A 22,785-nucleotide genomic window follows, 5' to 3' on the forward strand; every position below is an offset into this window, starting at 1 on the left:
ATTATAAATTAAAAAAAATTTTTTAATTTTTATGAATTTTATATGGGGTTTTTTATTTATAGATAAAAGATTTCTTTTTATATTTATTAATTTTTCACTTATTATTTTTTGTTCAAGGCTTTATGCTAGTTAAATGTGAGTTTTAACCTTAGTTTAAACGAAACTCAATAAATAATCTAAATTCATAAAATAAATCTCGAGTTAGTTCTTTATATATACTTTATGATTAAAAAATCAATTCTTAGTTAATCAGACATCAAAATTGAGTCCGGAGCCAAAATGGCTTCTTTTTACAGCCATTACACCAAAATGGCATGCCTTTTTTTTTTTAAACCCAAATGGGTATTTCGTGCAATGTTGCACGAAATGCAACAAATTTTGTTTTTTTTTTAATTTCATTTTTATATTAAAAACGAAATTAAAAAAAAAAAAAAATTTGTTGCATTTCGTGCAACATTAAGCTATCTTCTTTAGCAATGCCATAAATTAAAGAACGAAATACAACTATCCTTGTGGTGAAAGCACGTTTCATTTCAAAGTTATCTGGGACCAAGCATAACTAAACATAACTAAAATCGTTTCTCCGCGGACTTTTAGTTAAACACAACTAAAAGTCACGGATCGGCGCATAACTAAATATAACTAAAAATCTCGCTCTCCAAAGATATTCACTTGCATTTCTAAGAAAGTATGCCTCGGATCGAGCTTGCATTTTAATCTTCTTATGCGGATATTGTTCCAACTCACATGCTTAATCTCGGTTTACAAATTAACAACAATTAACATAAGTATGAATTGACTTGAGACAAGCAACCCAAGCGATATGTCCAACTTAACGAATATAGTACTAGATTTTTTCGAATCCGAGCTATTAAATTTAAAGTAACCATAAAACTTTGCGTCATGACGGTGAGTTTGTGGTAATTAATTATATCCCAAAGAAATTAACAAATCAATATAACGATTCGTGTGGATCCTCGTATATATCTTCCAAACCTAACAATAAATTGTATCGAATTAAAAGCGAATAGTAGTTAGTATCTCACGTTAATGACAATGGGTTCGTGCCTCGTGGTGTTTAACAATTAACATACCGCTATACAATGCAACCCATAATTAGTTTGGAATGACAAATACATATATATGCTTCAAGGCAAAGTCCGCCCATAAGGCATAGTATGCCCCGTCGGCATAAGTTTGATAATTCGTTAACAAATTTATCGAATACGGGGGTAAGATACTTTTAATGGGCAAACTTGTATCTTTGGGACTCCGACTTTGTGAAGGAATTATCAAAGTTATACGGACCGCATACTTATGCTAAATGCCTTACAAGGCATAAGTATCCGGTCCGCATAACCTTGGTAATTCATCGCTAAAAGTATGCCGGTCCGCATAGCGAAATTTAAAGCTTTTTTTGCGAATTTTTTTTTTTAAAATTTTGACCGCACGTGGGTTCGAACGGAACCTATGGGTGTTAAGCCGAAGGGCAAAATTTAAAGATTTCAAACAAGTCTAGTATTATAAATCATTGGTTCGAAGATTAATGGAAAGGAAGAAAATTGATGGCAAAGAGAAGAAATTTAATGGAGGAATTCTTGAAATTTCTAATATAGTGGAGGAGAAGGGGTTGTGGTGTATAAATAGGAAGAGAATAGAGAGAGAGACGTTGGGAAGGAAAATATTAAAAAATGGTTATTTTAAGTTTTTAACGGTTAAAAACTTAAAATAACTTAAAAAAACCATTTTCCTTTAATATTTTCCTTCCCAAAAAAAAAAAAAAAAAAATTGTTGCATTTCGTGCAATGTTGCACGAAATGCAACAATTTTTTTTTTTTTTTTAATTTCGTTTTTAATATAAAAAACGAAATACCCATTTGGGTTTTAAAAAAAAAGGCATGCCATTTTGGTGTAATGGTACGTAAAAAGAAGCCATTTTGGCTCCGGACTCATTTGATGAATATGGTCTTTACTGATAACGCTACTTTCATTTTCAACATTATACAACATTGTTCGGTAATTTTTACTTTATGTATCTGTTAGCAAATATGATCTCACTAAAGAGGTAAGGTATTGGGGGTTTAAAATAAATAGAGACAAACATATGGAGAAACCTATGACGTGAGAAATGTTTAAATGTAAAGTAAGACACAACAAAAGTTTAATTTAAAAAGGAAATTTTGGCTCTAAAGTTACCTAGATTTTGAATGTTTAAGGACATCATAAAAAAAGAACTTCCTCCGATCCATATTATATGGTTTTTTAGTCCGGACACACCCTTTATGAAATCACTTTCAATAGAAAGTCGAAATCCTTTTACTAAATTTATCCTTAATTAAATACCACAAATTTAATATGATTTCTTAGTTATATATAAATTCACTTATCTAAATAAGCATAAATTTGAAATAAATAAATAATATATAAAATAACAATATATTTAAAACTAAATATAGAAGTTAAAACAACCATACAATACGGCCGGAGGAATAACCTAATAAGTAGTAAGAAGAGATTGTTAAAAAGTTGTCAGCATGGGTTGTGGTGGGTTGATTGGGATCTCTCCACTCTTAACCAGAAGTCACGAGTTCGAGCTCCTGAGAATGAAAAAAATTATTGGGAGCGTCACCCCCAGAAATCGATGCTGCAGTACATGATCCGAATTTAATCTGAATCCAATGCGAATACGGTACACCAAAATAAAAAACCCAAAAAAAAGGTTCTTGAAAAAGTTGCACAACCGACCAATGATAGAAGTCCATGAGTGGCCTTCATTAAAAGAATAATAGCAAAAATGAAAAAATGAAAACACGGCATGAAAAGTCAATTACTGAGCAGCCAGGTGTAAGCACCATATTAGATTTCTGAGGCTCTGAGGACGACAAATTTTAAGTATCCTCACTTATATATAGTTATTAACTAGTTATGTGAGGCCGTCCCCGCCCAAACTGAATATAAAAGTAGATATTTTAACTAAAGAAATATAATTTGTGTTAGCATAAGTGTACAATAACAACAACAACAACCATATACCCATTGTAGTCCACAAGTGGTAGTTATATAAAAGCAAAATTTTCATTCCACTCCTTTAATATTTTAACTTCCATTTTGATGAAATTATTTAATTCAAATCAAATTTGGAACCAGAATTTGACATTATAACTTATGTATCCTAATTTTCTTCAAGTTATTTAATTTTAAATAAATAATCTATACATAGTTAATGAACTTTTAAGACAAATACATAATTTAACTTGTGCAGGCGGAGAATGCCCTTCCTCTTAATTAGGGATTAGGGGTTCGAGCATGGATATGGAAAAAAATCTTTGGAGGAAGTGCTCCCCCGAATAGGCGCGATGCGGTGCGAATTATCGGATTAATTGGGCTCAAATGCGGATATCGAGCACCAATCGTAAAATCAAAGAACGTGAAAAATGAGGTAGGAGGTTCGATAGCTTTTGAAAAGTAGACTTTCAAAACAAAAACAAAAAAATTGACATAAATAAATAAGATTAGGACCTAAAAGTAATTAATTAAAAAATTTTAAAAAAATTTGAAAATTATTGTAAGGACTACAAAAGTCTCCAGGCTCCATAGCTTTTGAAAAGTAGACTTTAAAAACAAAAAACAAAAAAATTGACTTAAATAAATAAAATTAGGACATAAAAGTAATTAATGAAAAAAGTTTTTAAAAATTTGGGAAATTATTGTGAGGACTACAAAAGTCCTCACAAAAGTAGACTTTAAAAACAAAAAACAAAAAAATTGACTTAAATAAATAAAATTAGGACATAAAAGTAATTAATGAAAAAGTTTTTAAAAATTTGGGAAATTATTGTGAGGACTACAAAAGTCCTCACATTCCCTCTTATATATGATAGTAATGTTCAAAGAGAAAATATGAAGAATGTATAAAAATAAAAGTTTTCGCTATTCTGATTTCATGAATAGTGATCATTAATTTATAATGTTAATTATGCATGACAATCTATAGAAGTTTTTATTATTCTGATGTCATGATATATATTTTTGAAATGGAAAAGGGCCAAATATAACCCTATACTAGGAGAAAAGGGCCAAATATATTCCTCATTATACTTTCGGTCTAAATATATTCCGAAAACCAGAAAGGAGAAGAGGGGGCAACAAAGAAAACAAGAGTCAAGATAATCATAAACCAAGAACAGCTAAGAAAGAGCGGATTGTCAACACTCAAGTATACTGGCGCCGTTATACTATTGGTTTAAATATACCATCCCTCCTTTAAGTTTGTCTAAAGTGGACATCCGATCCTACGTGGTACCTGACATTTGATGAGGTGAATGCCACGTGACATGTCACCTCAACACACCCCTAACCCATTTTACTCCTTCCCTCTATTTGTTCTTTCACCACTAAAATGTCCTTCCACTCCACCACCCTTGCCACCATATAGTTGGATGATCGAAAAAAAAATTCCTTCCAATTCTGCACCCTCCCCCAACTCCAACATCTGTTTGTTTCTTCTCTGTATTCCAACAGAAATCTACACAAAAGAACAATAGAAAGTATTTTGCCTATCCAAAACTAGTAACATTATTTTAGTTCTTAACAAAATAATTTCGTTGAAAGAAAATACACTTCCATTTGTATTTTTAGGTGCTCAAAGAACCAATATAGCCTGCATCAAAAAAAAAAAACCCCAAAAAAACTAAGATTGCCTTTTTTAATTAATGTTATAGAGTAGATCAAACAAACTAATTATGGGTTTATTAACCTCGAATTCTAAAATGGTTCAGCCTGTTTACAGATTAGTATAACAGCACACTAATTATAAAAAATTAACATTCAATGATACCATTTGAGCTATGGGAAACATGATCACGAGCACTAGCACAGTTGATTATCCAGTTAGGGCTTAAAGCATAGTTTTACTGCATAAAAACAAAGAAATCGCAAAAGATGTGAAAGCAAGGATGAATGTCTTTAGGCAGCGAAGCGAACGACGCCGTAATCTTAGCTCTTAGGCGGCAAGTCATTTCCGCCAATCTGCTGGAATTCTCTTCCGATCAACCAACTCTATGGTGGTAATGGTGGTGGAGAGGAAGACATTTTAGGGGTAGAATAACAAATAGAGGGAAGGGGTAAAATGGGTTAGGAGTCTTTGAGGTGGCATGACACGTGGCATCCACCTCATCATATGTCAGGTGCCATGTAGGATTGGATGTCCATTTTGGGTAAACTTAACGAAGGAATGGTATATTTGAACCAATAGTATAACGGCAGAGATATATTTGAATCGAAAGTATAACGAGACGTATATTTAACCCTTTTCTCATAGTACAGGGGTATATTTGGCCCTTTTCCGTTTTTGAAATGATAATTTAAAGGTCAATAAGTCATACGTCGAATGGTTGTGTTATATAGTTGGATGATGGTGTCTTATAATTACCACTATCTAATTGGAAAAGTCGAAAGACAACTAACTTATTTATGAAAAATAAAGATGAAATGTCGTTCTCCCGTCAATTGTTGATGCACAAATGCATTTAACTTCGTATATATAACTTTTGTTTAAGATAAAAACTTTTTAGGCAATCTTTATTAAGAATTTATAAATATTAAGAGGAGTGCTTTTACTTATTGATGCTTTAAAACAGAAAAAATTATAAAGACGGAAATAAGGCTTAGTTTTGAATGAGAGAATTCAAAAGCTTGCCGCCTTCTTATCATGGGCAATTCGCAGAATTGCCCTTCTTTTGGGGTGGTCTTTAAATTTTGCCCTTCATATTTGAAATGTTTAAATTTTGCCCTTTGGCTAACACCCGTAGGTTCAGGGTTCGAACCCACGCGCGATAAAATTTTAAAAAAAATTCGCAAGGCTAGTTTAAATTTAGCTATCAACAAAGATACACTTGTTAAGGAATTACACATTTTATCGCCGGACTTAAGCATACTCATGCCTTATGGGCGGACTTGGCATAAGTATGCGGGTCCGCATAACTTTGATAATTCCTTCACAAAGTTATGTCGGTGGGGCATACTTTTAATCGGGCAAACTTTTATGCGGGATCCGACATAACTTTGTGAAGGAATTATCAAAGTTACGGACCCGCATACTTATGCCAAGTCCGCCCATAAGGCATAAGTATGCCGGGTCCGGCATAACTTTGATAATTCCTTCACAAAGTTATGCGGTGCATACTTTTAATGGGCAACTTTTATGCGGACCGCATAACTGTGAATGAATTATCGAAGTTATACGGACCAAGATACTTAGTTTGCCAAGTCCGCCCACAAGGCATAAGTATGCCGGTCCGGCATAACTTTGTAATTCCTTAACAAAAGTATTGGTCCCGATAGCGAAATTTAAACTTGCCTTGCGAATTTTTTTTAAAATTTTGATTCTTAGTTCGAACCGGAACCTATGGGTGTTAGGCGAAGGGCAAATTTTAAAGATTTCAAATATGAGGGGCAAAATTTAAAGACCACCCCAAACGAAGGGCACTCCGCGCAAAAAAATGTCTTATCATGAGAGAACCTTATAAGCCTCAAATTTACTACTTCATCAAATATTTGCTACTACTACTATTTTTCACGTTGCATATGTACGGCTCTTTGAGAAAGATATCATTATGAAAAGACCTTTTATTTTCACACTCTAAGTAGGCGTTTGACCATGAAAATCAAATATTTTTCACTTTATTTAGTATTTTGGAGTTGGAGTTGAAGATGGAGTTGTGTTTGGTTATAGTTTTGTTAAAGAATATTTGGTTTTGAATGTATTGAAAGTGAAAACAAGTTTTTTGGTGTTTTTCAAATTCCAAATACAACTTAAAATGCAACTTCAAGTTGTATTTGGAATTTCCACGGCCAAACGTTGTTTTCCAAATAAAGTGAAAACATTTTTCCGAAAAAAGTGAAAAAATTTCATGGCCAAACGGGCCCTAATTTTTTCAATGATAACTTCGTTTTAGTTTCATTATTATAGAATGAATGGGTTAGAACCACCCCCCTGCCCCCACCCCCCACCCAAAAAAAAAAAAAAAAACTATTCAGTGTTTCTGGGTGCTCACATTAAAATCAACAAAAAATATATCTCTTTCAGTAGGATTCGAATTTGGCTACTCCATGGCTTAACCTAAAGCTTACAAATCTTTTAACCGGAGCACCAAGATCTTTTATTGACTCATGGGTGCTATTTATCATTTTATACCAAAATTTCAATATTTTCTATATGTCTACGCAGAGTATCCACCACGGTTAATGGGTGCTCGAGCACCAAAACTTAACACATGGGTCCGCCCCTGCACTTATTGTACTGGGACGTATTTTAAAGATTTTTTTCCGTCTCCCACTCGCCTCTGAGCAAATTATCCCAAACATTTTATCATATTTTCAAGTGGAGATTTTTAATTTTAAAAAAAGTTATGGTTTATAGGGATTAGGAACATCAATAGTTTATGTACGAAATTCTCAAAATAGTACTCCCTCCATCCCAAAAAAAATGTTGCTATGGCTCATTTCACGCCCATTAAGAAAAAATAATAAATCAAGACATACTTTACTAAGTTACTCATATTTATTAGATTTTTTTTTAGAATTGACCACTATTAAGAAAAAGAGTTCTTTAATATAAAGGTATAGTTGAAAACAATTAGTAGTATTTTTTGTCTTCTAAAGCGAGAATCATTTATTTGCTAAAGTGACACTTGTTTTGGAACAGAGGGAGTAACCGTTTAAGGGGTTGCCTTTTAACACTAATAATTAGTTGAGAAATGTCAAAACACCAGTGATATAAAAAAGAAGTGCAGCACTACACTAATACAACAAATTATCCCACATCGCCATTTAGCAATGAATTTAACGTCTTTATGATAGTGCATGACACCAAACCGCTTGCTGAGCTCAGTAATGTGAACTTGTAACCCAAGTGGGAGCATCAAAGTTGTGGGATATATTGAGCTGTACCAAAAAAGGTTGGGCTTGATCGGCAAATTTCTGGTCTGCCCTATCCAAGCAGAGAGTTGGATCATGTGGCCCAAGTGAAAACATGGGCTACTTGACCCCTGAAGTGGGGTGGACCGCATGAGGCTGGTTTCACAAAGTAATGAATAGCTCCCGCTCTTCAATTTTTTGCGCGGAGTGCCCTTCTTTTGGGGTGGTCTTTAAAACATGGGCTACTTGACCCCTGAAGTGGGGTGGACCGCATGAGGCTGGTTTCACAAAGCAATGAATAGCTCCCGCTCTTCAATTTTTTGCGCGGAGTGCCCTTCTTTTGGGGTGGTCTTTAAAACATGGGCTACTTGACCCCTGAAGTGGGGTGGACCGCATGAGGCTGGTTTCACAAAGCAATGAATAGCTCCCGCTCTTCAATTTTTTGCGCGGAGTGCCCTTCTTTTGGGGTGGTCTTTAAATTTTGCCGCTTATATTTGTGGTCTTTAAATTATGCCCCTCATATTGCTGGTCTTTAATTTTTGCCCCTCATATTTGTGGTCTTTAAATTATGCCCCTCATATTGCCCCTTCGCGCAGGTTCTGAGTTCGAACCCTCGCTCAAGCAAAAATTAAAAAAAAAATCGCAAGACAAGGGTTGAATCGCGTGTATGCCGGACCCGGCATACTTTTGTTAAGGAATTACAAATTTTATGCCGAACCCGCATCTACCATACCTTGGGGCGGACTTGGCATAAGTATCGGGTCGCATAACTTTGATAATTTCTTCACAAGTTATGCGGTGGGGCATACTTTTAATGGGCAAACTTTCTTCATCACAACACTTGCACATAACACAAATTGGTTCTACGCTCAAAGCCTATGTATGATCACAGTAGCGATGCTGATCTTTCCATGTATAGCATAATCCATTGTGAAATATATTTTCGTCGAGTGGCATGTTGAAACACCATAAATTTTCGGTTGACTCTTTTCGGGATTACCTAATAATTGCAAGAATTTAGTTCGAATCAAGGCTTTTTCCGGGTTGAGAAGAAGTATGCACTAACTCCAGATTCTCGGAACCAATAATTTGTCTAACCATCCAATATGTACGGCCAAGACTTTGTTAAATTGGTCAAATCCTACTTTTTGACATAGTAGGCATGGATCCACTTTATCCATAAACTTTATCTCTGGGACCGGCATAACTTTGTGAAGGAATTATCAAAGTTATGCGGATCCGCATCTTATGCCAAGTCGCCTGAGGCATAAGTATCGGTCAGCATAACTTTGTAATTCCTTAAAAAAGTATCCGGATCCGCATAGCGAAATTTAAACTCGCCTTGCGATTTTTTTTTTTAAAATTTTCTCGCGTGGGTTCGAACACGAAACCATGGGTGTTAGCCGAAGGGCAAATTTTAAAGATTTCAAATATGAGGGGCAAAATTTAAAGATCACCCCAAAAGAAGGGCAATTCTGCGAATTGCCCCCCGCTCTTTGCAGTGGAATGATAATGGGTCGGTGCCTATTTGAGTCCAGTAACGCCTGATGGGCTTCTCCAAATAAACCACCACCTTTTTTGCCTAAGTTGGGCCACAACTATTAATTATTCTTCACACAAAAAAGTTTCAAAAGCTGTATTAATTAGTCTTTGTTCAGCTTTTAATCATTTGGTTTCATTTTGAACACTTTCCCAAAATGTTTTCATTTTCTTTTGATAAGTTAATTGTATTTTTTGCTCGACACATATTAAGTCACCCGCTATCTTTCAATGAGAAAAATCACCACCTTTTTTGCCTAAGTTGGGCCACAACTATTAATTATTCTTCACACAAAAAAGTTTCAAAAGCTGTATTAATTAGTCTTTGTTCAGCTTTTAATCATTTGGTTTCATTTTGAACACCTTCCCAAAATGTTTTCATTTTCTTTTGATAAGTTGATTGTATTTTTTGCTCGACACATATTAAGTCACCCCCTATCTTTCAATGAGAAAAAAATCCATCTCTTATTAATAATTATAACTATTTTTATTGAACTTTACAGATTTGGTTCATTTTTTTTCTCTAGTAGTATAATATTGGACTGATGAGTACCTAGCTAATTCAACTGGTGCCCATTTATTTTTCAATTTCCGCCCGAAATTTTCGCTAATTATTTGTGTTTGTTACTTACTCATGTAGTCATGTCTATTTAGGCTAGCAGTGTCATTTGGAATACATGCATTTAAGCATATATAGATCGACATAGTTAATCAAAGGGGTTTGTTTTTATCGACTAAATTAATTTCCTATTTTCTAAATGTGGTAACTGCAATGCAAAGTAAACCATTTCTCAAACCACACGAGCACGTGCCATTCTTGCAATGGCTAAGCCGCTAAGGCATTGTTGATTCAACTTTAAACGAAGGGCAAAACCATTAGAAAATCATAAGGACAATTTTGGACCTTATTCCGAATGAGTTAATCTCACTTTATCCCCTTAACATTTAAGAGTTGGGAAATAATATCTCCTTCCACATTTTGAATGGAAACGATAACCCTCTTATGTAATATTTTCCAATGAGACTCTTTTTTCTTCGCAAAAAATCTTTTTTTTTCTAGAACTAAAATACGAAATAACTCCTATTTTATTAATAATATATACCTTCATATCCAAAGGAATATAAGACCATTAGAATATAATTATTCTTTGATCTCTATATAATAACAACTAAATATTTATCTAAATAAAAACAAAAAAAGTGGCGCACCTTTTCTTCAGCATAAATGAGGTCCAACAAGGATTTTTGATATTTTTAACTTCTTTTTGTTTTTTTTATTTTCAACATAAAATATTAGCTAAGAAAACGAGGTTTAACAAGAATAACAAGCATGTTCAATCTTCCGTTGCTCTTTTGAATTAGAGTGAACACAATGCTTGTTATTTGATTTTTATACCAGTGGTTAAAGTCACCCTATGCACCCTGAATCATCAAAATTTGCCAAAACGTGACATTTTCCCTTCTGATTGTTGCAAGTTGGACCTTATTTTTTTAGCTAAAGTTTTATGTTGAAAATGCAAAAAGAAAAAAAGAAAAAATATCAAAATATTGTTGTGAACTTCATTTATGCTGGAAAAGAAAGGTAAGCCGTAGTTTTTGTATGTTCTTGTTTAGAAAAATATATGTTAGTTTTATTATATAGAGATCATGGAAAAATTATATGTAATGGTCTTATATTTCTCAGGATACGACGAGACATATGGATAAAATAATTTACTTTCACATTTTAATTATAGAAAAAGAATTAAAAAAAAAAAATCACCAAAAAATATTACTTAAGGGGTTATCGTTCCTAATCTAAATGTGGAGGGTATGCTTCCCAACTCTTAAAAGGTTAAGGGAAGGAGATGCAACCAAGATTCATATAGTAGGCATGTGATCTTCCTTTCCCTCCAATAGGGAGATGCGAAAGAGAATAAAACCGTGTCGACACCTTCGAGCAAATGCTAGCTGTCAGTGCCACTCATTAATTTTAAATTTGGGTGTATTTGTTTGTCTTTCGAATGTGAGTTCTTTACTCTCTTTTTAATGAGCAAATAAAAGTAAAATTTATGAAAATGAAAAGCTTGGCTGGTGAACATGAAGCCCACTTGCTAGATTTCATAAAGATTTCTTTCCAAAGAAGAATTGACTTCATCTCGGTCAAAGTCTACGTAAATGATTATTCAATTGGAATTTTATATTTGTACGGACAACAATAAACAATATACACACTTACCACTTTAGTTGAATTTACAAATGCAGATGTTGGAAGTTTATTCCTTAGAACCCCATGTTTACAAATTATAAATATCCCATACACCTGTTGATCTGTGGATTTTCTTACGACTCAACAAAATAGCCTGTTCCACATCTCAATCTTCCAGTAAACTTGCAGTTTTTCTGTGAATAGCCTTTTCATGTTTTAATTTGCTGTAGCATTTTTTCATTTTTCCTTAAAACCAGAGGATTTTAACCTTGAAAATGCTGGATAATAGATTCCTGGATGAAGCTCCATCATACGAGGTTTGATGTTCTTGCTTCTGATAGTATATACTGCTATTATATACTTTGTCTTTTAAAATATTATTTTGATAGTACGATTGACCCTTATACGTCCATTTTCCCGGACCGCGCATGTATGGACCTACAGTGCTTGTTGCCCCTTTTTTTTTCTTCTTGTTAATACTATTAATGTAGTATCATTATAGTTTGATTGAGTGCTTTGATGTTAGATTTTCCTACTCTTTTTTGGCTTTTCAGATAGAACTGTAGATTTATTTCTCAACTAGTGAAATAGCCCGCGCTTCGCGCGGTATAAAGGATATTGGTAATTTTATAATAGTTGATATTATTGTAAATATATTCGGGATAGAACGACAGTAATAATTTTATAATAAATTGATACTATTATCAATTTGTTACATTGCGTGTGTTGTGTATTATCAATTATTTTAAATGAACTGCGCTTTTTATTAGCATATTTTAAAAGGGATAAATTAAAGAATATATGTCAGTGTATGAGCGTAACTTGAATACATGAATCTCTTAGATGCCTCGTTAGTAAACACGTGTTTCAAGTGTTTTGGTATATTTGTTTCATTAGATAATAGAACTGGATTTTTCTAAAATTTCCTTCTATTCGAATAACATGAAGATGAAAAGTAGAATAATTTATAAACTAACACAACACAAATCAAAAAAAAGAAAAGAAAAAAAAGAACTCCATTTTCTTTTATCAGTCTCAAGATCTCGTGTCAATCGAAAAGGCATCTATAATATCAGCAAGCAATATCATCATAGTAGTTCTACTTAGTTAACAACAATAAGCTCTTAGTTATTTAATATTTCATAGTTAGTCATGTCAATAGCTTGTATATCACAATCAATATTAAGGAAAAAAGAATACATTTTACATATTATGTCCATTTGAAACAGTTTAAAGAAGGTAAAATGTAACAAAAAGGAGACGAAGATATCCCGCAATGTAGTAATGCATGCATAAAGTGACAATAATTAAACATGTCTTGTTGACAGTCTCATCACCAATCAAGGATTGTATAAGCAATGACTAAGAAAATAATTTAAAGAAGTGATAGGTGATACTTTAAATCACCATACCAAAATGGATGGGGATGCAAAAACACCACATTAAAATGAGTGGATTTTAAAGAAGAAAAATATGAGTAGAAATCTCATAAAGGTACTGCAAAGGAGGCAATAAGTCATTATGCCATATTGAACTATTGTTTCAAATTGATATAGGAATAATGTTTATAGTAAATTCTTTAGTACAACGTGACTCTAGATATTTTCAACGTATTTAGAGGAACTAAATTTCCTCTATACCACCTTCATAACTTTGAAATCCAAACCCTGCAACTAAATTTATTAGTATGATACAACGATCCTCATCTCGGTACATGTCGGAGAGAATTCATGAACAATTATATTCACGAAGCCAAAAACTCGTCAATAGTCCTATATGTTTGACTAACTTGCTTCCTTGGAGGGATCAAACATCCATGTTGAAATGCTTCTTGGATTCAGATTAGCTAATTTCCTTGTGAGGAACTGCATGAAAACATCCATATACAAAATTCAACCATTTTGGTAAATGTCTAACCCCATAATTTGAAACATAAATTGATTAATTTTTTATCAGCAATAACATATCAACCAATCATTTCTAGAAAAAACTCAACTACTAAATTTGCAAAGTTAGTTTTTGCAAATTTTAAAACAAACGCCATCTAACTAATTTATCAAAGTTGGCATCGAAGGGATGATACGTAGCTAATGATCTCATCAAGATCCAAAACTTTCTTAGTAACCAATTAGAAAACATTGAATATACCATATCAGAGTTATGTTTATTTTTTCTTAAATCTTTGAGTCTCGAAATCAAAGTCGAATGTCAAAGAGATTTCGGACACATAATTTTACACGATCTCTTTTCTTTCTTATATGTAAAGCAAGCATAAGTGACAGAAAAAAGAAAATACATAAAGATATCCACAGAAATCCCACAAACCAAAGAAATCAAAAGAAATTCAAAGAGTCACTCAGTCAGAGTGACTATAAATGGCCGATCATATGCCCGAAACCTATAAAACAAAATCAAAAAATAGAAGGATGAATCAAGTTGTACCAAAGATTAAGAGCTTAGTGACCAAGACATCAAAAACGTCTCTTATTCCCTGTCTCCTCTCAATTACATGTGAAGAGTTTGTTTTCATCTCTTTTCTTTCCACTCAAATCAATTTAATTATAAATTGTAAGAAATGGAAAGAGCAGTTAAGCACCTAATGATTAATTCTGAGATGTCTATCAAATTCGCCTATATTGTACTGTCAAGACAGAATTATAAGAGCTCTTACATGAAAACTAATGTTAAAGCCTTTGAAATCATAGGTATCTATTTTTCAAGAAAACAATTCTTTTGATTCCTACTTCTATGTTTTGAGAGAAAGAAGCAACGGAGTTGAGTAGGCAAAATCAATAAGATGGTGTAAATTCGGGTTGACAAAATAGGAAATTTGAAGCTTAAAACGAACAAAAAAAAGTGAAAATACAAGGATGGGCGAGGATTCTTCTATGTAGCATGTCTTTTTAAAATGTGAAAAAATATATGTGGGAGAAGGAAGAAGAGAGGGAGTCATTACCAACAAAGTTTATTTTTTGGCTAAAATCTTTAGCAGGTATTTGTTTCTTGCAGCTCTTACGGCCGTCATTGAAGACCTGCAATAGAAGAAAAGTTCAAAAGGAAATATACTCCATAATACATTCTAGCAAAGTCAAAATTCAAAGGACACGAATTGCTGTGAAAATTAAAACGGAGGGTATAAACTTTACCGACATTCCTAGGCATAAACTTCACCGATATTCCTAACTCTGTTACTAAAATTAGTTACAAAGTCATTTTGGCCTATACATATCAAATATAATTTTAAATGAGTAAATATTAAAAATGCTACAGTCAATAATAGTAGCACTCAAAATAGTAGCCTTCGTGCTATATATATTACTATTATATATAAGAGGGAATGTGAGGACTTTTGTAGTCCTCACAATAATTTCCCAAATTTTTAAAAACTTTTTCATTAATTACTTTTATGTCCTAATTTTATTTATTTAAGTCAATTTTTTTGTTTTTTGTTTTTAAAGTCTACTTTTAGTATATCGGAGGGACACTTTTGTAGTCCTTACAATAATTTTTAAATTTTTTTAAAACTTTTTAATTAATTAATTTTAGGTCCTAATCTTATTTATTTATGTCAATTTTTTTGTTTTTGTTTTTAAAGTTTACTTTTCAAAAGCTATCGAACCTCCTACCTCATTTTTCACGTTCTTTGGTTTTCTGATTGGTGCTCGATATCCACATTTGAGCCAATTAATCAGATAATTCGCCTTTGATCGCACTTTATTCGGGAGCGCTTCCTCCAAAGATTTTTTTCCATATCCATGTTCGAACCCCTAATCCCTAATTAAGAGAGGAGCAACTCCATCTCATTGCACAAGTTAAATTATGTATTTGTCTTAAAAGTTCATTAACTATGTATAGATTATTTATTTAGAATTAAATAACTTCAGAAAATTAGGATACATAAGTTATAATGTCAAATTCTGGTTCCAAATTTGATTTGAATTAAATAATTTCATCAAAATGGAAGTTAAAATATTAAAGGAGTGGAATGAAAATTTTCTTTTATATAACTACTTGTGGGACTACTAATGGGTATATGGTTGTTGTTGTTGTTATTGTACACTTGTACTAACACAAATTATATTTCTTTAGTTAAAATATCTGCTTTTATATCTTGAGTTTGGCACGGGCCTCACATAACTAGTATATATATATGCAGGTTATTCTCAATGCATGTATATAGTTACTACTACTCACTGCATTACCTAGATAGATTTAACAATTTCTAAGACAAAATCAATGGCGATTGTAGGCCTTTGCATTTGCCATCAGGAAGCCCTCAGTGTTGCAAACAGAAGCACAATTGTTGTTCATCACACACAATTCTGTAAACCGCTGGCTTGCCGACTCGCAGTTCCTTGCCCCTGTTGACCCCATCTCTGAAGTTTTTATACATCAAACACATGTACCATACATTAGCAACTAATTAAGAAGAAGAAGAAGAAGAAGCATCAATAAGTATATTATAATAAAACTTGAGTATCCAATTGAAAAGCGTAAAGCAATATAATACTCATCCCTTGGAAAACTTAACAACAATGCACAGAAGACAGGAAAAGAAAACTGTACAGAGGAAGGCTACTTATATCCAAAATTACAAACTAATCAAATTATAATCATAACAATTGTGTACTATCGGAATCGGAGATATGGAAGAAAGTAAGTTCACACCAATAAAGAGAAATTTCAGGTCATCCGTTTGAGGCGAGAAAGAAATTGTGGAAAGCGGAAGATACGTTACTCGAAGGGACTGTTCTGTTTTGTTGGAGTAGGCAGTTATCAAGGGTTTTGTCGTTTGGGAAGCGACTTTTGGAGTCCGCATTAAAATACAAAACAGTTCTTTTGTTTTTTTTGTTTGTTGTCTATTCCAACTTATTAATTAAATTAATGAGAAATTGCCCAAAAAAAAAGGAGAAAATAGATAAAGGCAAATCTTTGGTTTGTGAGGATGCCACGTCAGCGGGCCCTTTGCTTGCTTTTATATGTATATATGATATCTGGTTGCACATGCACCCACGCCCCGGCCCTTTTTGCTTGTTCATATCATTCTTTATAGTGTGTCAAGAAATATTTTGGCTATAACACTTGCATGCACATGCACCCATGAATCTCGTTCAGTGTTTGTACTTTACATAGATCTATGCTAGATGATGACAACTATCATTGAGATTTGTTAATCAAAGTGAATGACTAGAGACATGATTTAGTTTAGCGACATTGAAATTTGATTTATTGCCTGTTGTCCTTTAGGTACATCAATATATGATTTAAGATCTGTAGTTATTTAGCCTCTTAACGAGAAGCTATCTGCTATTCGTACTAAGAGATCAATTTCTTCATGACTTCCTAAAGTTCTGTGAAATTTAATTTGTTATGTACTTTTTATTGATGAGATATTTGCAATTAAATCATGTTCTAAAGGAAAAAGTTTAAAGTTTGAAAATTCATCTCAACACATTTGAAACGTTGAATACAGGACCAATTATCAGAAGATGAGATCGAGGATGTGGTTTATGCTGTTGAACTCTCTCTTCAAGAATCGGAGGGAAATGCTGTTGAACTCTCTCTTCAAGAATCGGAGGGAAAACAAATATACATGGGTGGTAAGGGCTGTTAACAATGTATCCTTTTCTTCTAACTTCTTTTAAGCGAACGTCCTAAGCAGGCGAAAGTCAACACTCACAAATACATATAATTATAGTTTGGACATCCACAAAAACATAAACTCCTATTTGGTTATGCATTTTCCTTAGTGCTGGGATAGCTTCCTCTAGGGAAAAGCACCTGCCCTAATTTTATCTGAAGCCCACAATTTTCATAATTTTAAAACTTCAAAACTTCTCTTGCTTATTTTGCTTGAACTTTACATCCTTACAAGAAGTTTCCTCGGGCAATCTATAGATTTGGTCACTTTTTGTCAGATGAGGAGTCATCCCAGGTTGATGAGGCAGAAGAACTTGCAAAAGCATTGGAACAAAGCATAATATCTTCTAAAGAGTCGAGGTAATCATGGCCTTATCTCTTACTAAGAAAATTTTAGCAGCTTTTGGGAATTCAGCATTTCCATCTAAGGTGAAGATTGGGCTTCACCGCACTTACTTCTCTGCCACAGTTTTGATAAGAATGTAGTAATGAGACCTTAATGTGAATCTTTTTTGAGACTGATACTTTTAGGATGATAAGTCTTTTCAAGGAAATGATCAGGATTTAAATGAAGGATGTTCTGCACTTATGTTTTCTAATTTCTACACACTTCACTATGACGAGCTCTGAAACATACTATCCCAACTCATGATAGGATATGGCTGAACACCTTTTTTCTCATTTGTGAAACTACACCGGTTCCATGTTATTCAACCATATTCCGTCAATTTCATGATATATGCTCAGTTTCATTTTGGTTGTTGGAGGATTATGTCTCTGCTAGCAGGTGGTACAAAAATAGGAAAATACTTCTTTGTAGACCTGTTCATCTTTGTGACATGATGATTTTTCTAAATCATCCCAGAACAATCTACTTTCAATTAACCAGGGACTAGTTTCAGGAGACAGGGAGGTGATAGTTATGAAAGCAAAACTAGTATAACCATTTTGTTATATGTCACATTTGTGTAATTGTCCTATTTCACTCCCCTTTACTAATCAAAAGTTTTACATCAATACAGCACCAGTACTGGATGCAGAGGACTGAAATGGTGGAAGGTTTTCAAGGAGTATAAGCCATTTGGACATACATCAAAGTAAGTGTAACACAACTAAAGTTCCCGTAAAGAGTTGAGATTTTTTTTGGAATTGACTGGTAGTTGTCTATGCGAAGAAAAGGAAAAAAGAAAAAAAAAACATGCTTCTCTGGTTCTCTTTGATAAACCTAATTGTCATAAGAAGGAACAGAAATGTAAGAGAAGGCTAACTATCGTTCTGGAAGCTATAGCGAGAAGCATAAGAAAGAAAGAATTCTGCAGTAGTTTTTCTTTTTATCTGAATGTTTTCTTCTCCATTACTATTCAATTAAATGTGCATGGTTTTGTGCTTTGAAGGGGCACTTCTTCGCTGAGCAAAAGTAGGCAGCGGCGAAATATTACTATTTGTGATGTTTGTGAGGAACAGGTTTGTGTTATTCCTCAAATGTATCCTTTCTGAACTTCTTCAGTCTTTCTTGCCTTGTAAAGTGTGAAATGATTAGGAAATATGATTTACCTGTTGCTTCTTTTATGTTTGATCACGGCTTTCTAACACAAAATTTTTGTATAGATTCGCTCGGCGTGGTTAAGGTGTTACTGGGGCCAGACATACTGTGAAAAGCATATATCTGATGGAACTCCTACATGCTGTAGCTGCTACAGACTCAAGGTTTATGACACTTTATGTATTGAACCTATTGTTCACTAAAATGAGGAAAGGTCAATAAACCGATGTGCTCCGTTGAGCCTGAGGGCACAAAAGTACCTGTTGAATGCAAATATATCTTCCCTTGATTCAATCACATAGCGACAATTATAGACACGCATATAAGTTGGAGTTTTATAATCAACAATAAGGAAATTAGTTGGTGTATTAAGATTCAAAGCAAACTGAATACCTAGTGCACCATATTAACATTATTATGTTGCCTATTCTCATTGGCTTATTGCAACTGCTGTTCTAGCATACATGAGGCAGTTTAACTAGCAATTGATATCTTCCTAATCGAACTTGGATGCACTCTAGTATCTGTTAGTACACAACTGGCAGATACTAGGATAAAGAGTAAAAGACAGTCTAGTCAAATTGCAGTTATAACATTTTAGTGAAAAATTACCCACCTTTCTGCAGTTAGGAGATATGAAATATATCACTCTGAGTGATGGTCGGAAACTTTGCCCTGACTGTCGTCATACGGCCGTGATGGATCCTGAAGAATGTAAGCCCCTTCTTAATGAAGTGCATAGATTTTTCAAAGGATTAAACATGGAAATCAGATGCTACATTCCAGTTCTGTTAGTTGATGAAGAAGAGATGATCAGAATCTTTAACAAGGTACTTAGAGCAGGTGTCTAGATTAGCAAGAGCAATTATAACATCAAATTTTGTGATAATAATAGAACTTGGTTGGTTTTCCAGAGAGCACTTGGCCTGACTACTTTTGAGCGTTACCGATTTGAGGCCGGAACTTATGTGAGTATATCTATTTTTGTTACACTTCTCTTAGACGGTTACATTTCTTCTCGTAAAAGAATGAAAATTTTATACCCTCTCATGAATGAAACAGAAGATATTTGGTGTATGTCATTTTGCATTTCACTATGCTAGGTGACAAGATCAATACAAAAGGGTGACGATGTTGAAGTGGTAAAAGGCGTATATCACCTGCTCCCAGGACACAGAGTGACATCAATCCAGCTTCTATATGGCTATCCCAAGTAACTTTCTTTGTTACTTTTATACTTTCAGATGAGTATGGTATATTTCATAAATAACTCCCATTCTAGAGATGTGCCTAATGGGGTAAAGAATCTGCATCGCATTGTTCTATATAAACAGTCTCAAAAGTCTATTCTTGGTAAAGATGTCCTAAAACAGTTGATATGACCAGGTGAAGAAGAGAAACTGGTTCAGAGTTATAGAGATGTTACTCATTTCTTTAAAGCTTTTGGGCATTCACAAAATCTATCAGAATAAAAAACTCCTGATGCCCAGTTTTCTTTTTCCTTCCAAAAAGCACTTGATTCCAGTCTTAAAAGCATCGCATGTAATCAGCTCCCTACTTGAATTGATGGCATGTGCCAATGGTCTTTTGTAAACAGGTTGGCCTTGGGAGCAACCTTGGCTCATGAAATGATGCACGCTTGGATGCAGATTCAAGGTGATCCTTAGCTAGTTGATCTTGTCTAATATAATCAGCTGTAGCATTTGTTTTATCATTTATGTTGAAAAAGACTAAAAAGAAATCAAAGCAAACTTAATTATGGAATCACATTCCTCAAAACCTAGTTTTAGTTCGACAAAAGAGAAGAAACATAACAAATTTTCCTTCTCACCAACTTTACCTCTCAATTCTCAAACCAAAGGAAAGAAAGAAAACATTGCTTCCTAACTCTCTTTTTGTTCAGAATATAGTTAAATATTAAAAGTGTGTTCTCTCTAACAGTTTATGCTTTTAGATGAGATGGTCGCACACTTCAACATGGTAACAAAGCAAGCCAAAAGTCCTGTGATCGAATCTCACCGCCACCCATTATCAAAAATAATTTTCACGTGCTTGGTCCATGAAAAATAATAGAAAAAGTATGCTCTCTCTGACAACTCATTAACGTAGTAATCATTTTCTCTAATATCTCTTTTGCAGGCTACAGAGGAGGAATACCACTACATATTGAAGAAGGTATTTGTGAAGTTATGTCTCACAAGTGGATAGAATGGCATGCTTTTGTTGGTGATGAGTTTATGAATGGTACAAGTGAAGAAGCTCAATTCTTGAGACATTTGAAAGAGTATCTGAAAGACCATATAGAAAAAAATTATAACGAGATCTATGGTCATGGATTCAGAGAGGTGAAATGGGCTGTTGAGCGATATGGTCTAAGATACACAATGAAGCATATAGTGAATACAGGCAATTTACCACAGTGACTTGCTCTCTCAATTCTTTTTTGACCAGTGTCCAACTGTAATTTTAACTCAAGTTAATGCACGATAGAAATGATTTTTTTACTACCATAGTTCAATGGTAAACCACCTATAAAATTCAATCAACATCCACTACAACTCAAATGAACTAACTGGTTAACTATCACATGTAACAGCTGACCCTATAAAACTTTTTGAACGAACAAAAGTAGTAATATAGCTCAGAAGAACTAAAAATCCTTGTGTGGTTGGAATCCACATCACTTTGAAGTAAAGAAAGAGAATGTGGGTACGAGAAATTGATCAACTCATTATATTCATGATCGGGCAAAAGCTGAAAAAAGAAGTGAAAATACACTAATTTTATTTAGAAAAGTCATTTATACATTGATACTTTAGGAATGACCTATTATCCCTATTCTCGTGAATCGTGAGTGGAGAAGAATAGGGGAGGCGCATGAAGATGGAGAACATAAGGGGGTGGCGGAAAAACTTTTGTGACTAGGAAAACTTATGCTATCAAAATTTAAGGACAGAGCCAGGTTTTTCATTAAAAAGGGTTCAAAACATAAAAAAAAAAAAAGTAAATACACGAATAAGTTAATGGGGTTTAACATCTATAATATATACATAAAAGTAATTTTAATCATGTATAAATAATATCATTTTTCGCCGAAAACCCGCTTAGCCCTTCCTGGCTCCGTCCCTCAGAATCTGTACAATATTTTCCTCACGTGATTGCCGTAATTTTACTAGCGGTGTTAACAAGAAATGCTAGTTATGATAAATTTAAAGAATTTATAGCCTGTTTGGACAAGCTTTTGAGAGGCCAAAAGTGTTTATTTTAAAAAAATGAGGTGCTTGACCAAGCTTTTTTGAGAAATAAGTGCTTATGGGGAGTAGCAGAAGTTATTTTTCAGAAGCTAAAAAATAGCTTTTTTTTCCCAAAAACACTTTTGACAAAATATACTTAGAAACACTTTTAATAGCTTGGCCAAACACTAATTATTTGTCAAAAGTATTTTTTAAATTAATTAGCCAAACACAAACTGCTTCTCATTAAAAAGTCTTTTTTAAAAAACACTTTCAAAAAAATACTTTCAAAATTAACTGATTTTAAAAGTTCGGTCAAAAGGCTATAAGTATGCATAAAGCAATAACTTTAGACGTACTCTCATATTTAAAGGACCATTTCTGTCATTTTCTAGTGAAAATTTTTACAATGGTAAAGGCATAAATATAACATTATGTGTGAGGGAGTATTTAATTGAAATTTAAAAAAGAGGGCCCACCACTTTATGCACTTCATTCTCCCCCTTTTCTTCTTTCCACGTCTTTTTCTTCCCCTTCAGTTTTCTCTCGTCTTTCCTCCTTTCTCTCATTTTCTCTTTTTTATTAATTTTAAAATCAATTCTATTATATGCAAATTAATTTTTTTTTAAGTTATTCATCCGTTTCATTATTTAGTTTTTCAATTTCTATTTAAAAATTCGATTAAACTCCGAACAAGCTTAAATGCAAATAATTGTCCCTTCCAA

At 33.5% G+C, this 22,785-nt stretch overlaps 1 protein-coding gene and 1 long non-coding RNA gene across 5 annotated transcripts; one reads left to right on the forward strand and one right to left on the reverse strand.

Annotated features, from left to right (window-relative positions):
• The first annotated feature begins 11,684 nt into the window (after positions 1-11,684).
• Positions 11,685-21,369, forward strand: LOC132064674 (protein DA1-like). Of its 4 annotated transcripts, XM_059457746.1 has the most exons (13): positions 11,685-11,961; positions 17,118-17,150; positions 17,187-17,244; positions 17,563-17,644; positions 18,307-18,381; positions 18,679-18,748; positions 18,893-18,991; positions 19,454-19,657; positions 19,742-19,795; positions 19,931-20,040; positions 20,425-20,483; positions 20,967-21,008; positions 21,084-21,213. In XM_059457746.1, coding segments are annotated over exons 1-13 (930 nt in total). In that variant the 5' UTR covers positions 11,685-11,919; the 3' UTR covers positions 21,086-21,213. The 4 variants fall into 4 exon arrangements, with proteins under 4 accessions (XP_059313729.1, XP_059313726.1, XP_059313727.1 ...); XM_059457743.1 differs by having other exon boundaries at positions 20,967-21,369; XM_059457744.1 differs by having other exon boundaries at positions 17,187-17,241; positions 20,967-21,368.
• Positions 13,142-16,582, reverse strand: LOC132064675 (uncharacterized). The gene is made up of 4 exons (XR_009416604.1): positions 16,313-16,582; positions 15,847-16,020; positions 14,601-14,676; positions 13,142-13,509 (listed from the first exon to the last, which is right to left on the reverse strand). It is a non-coding gene; the product is annotated as an uncharacterized LOC132064675 (long non-coding RNA).
• Positions 21,370-22,785: the final 1,416 nt, after the last annotated feature.

The sequence above is a fragment of the Lycium ferocissimum genome, chromosome 7 (genome assembly GCF_029784015.1).
Source record: "Lycium ferocissimum isolate CSIRO_LF1 chromosome 7, AGI_CSIRO_Lferr_CH_V1, whole genome shotgun sequence".
NCBI lineage: Eukaryota > Viridiplantae > Streptophyta > Magnoliopsida > Solanales > Solanaceae > Lycium > Lycium ferocissimum.

Excerpts from the sequence above, each read along its gene's own strand:
- LOC132064674 (XM_059457743.1), top strand. The coding sequence starts at position 11,920 with ATGCTGGATAATAGATTCCTGGATGAAGCTCCATCATACGAG. Across the intron at positions 18,382-18,678 it reads CCATTTGGACATACATCAAA|GGGCACTTCTTCGCTGAGCA; the intron begins GTAAGTGTAACA and ends TGTGCTTTGAAG. Across the intron at positions 19,658-19,741 it reads TGATCAGAATCTTTAACAAG|AGAGCACTTGGCCTGACTAC; the intron begins GTACTTAGAGCA and ends TTGGTTTTCCAG.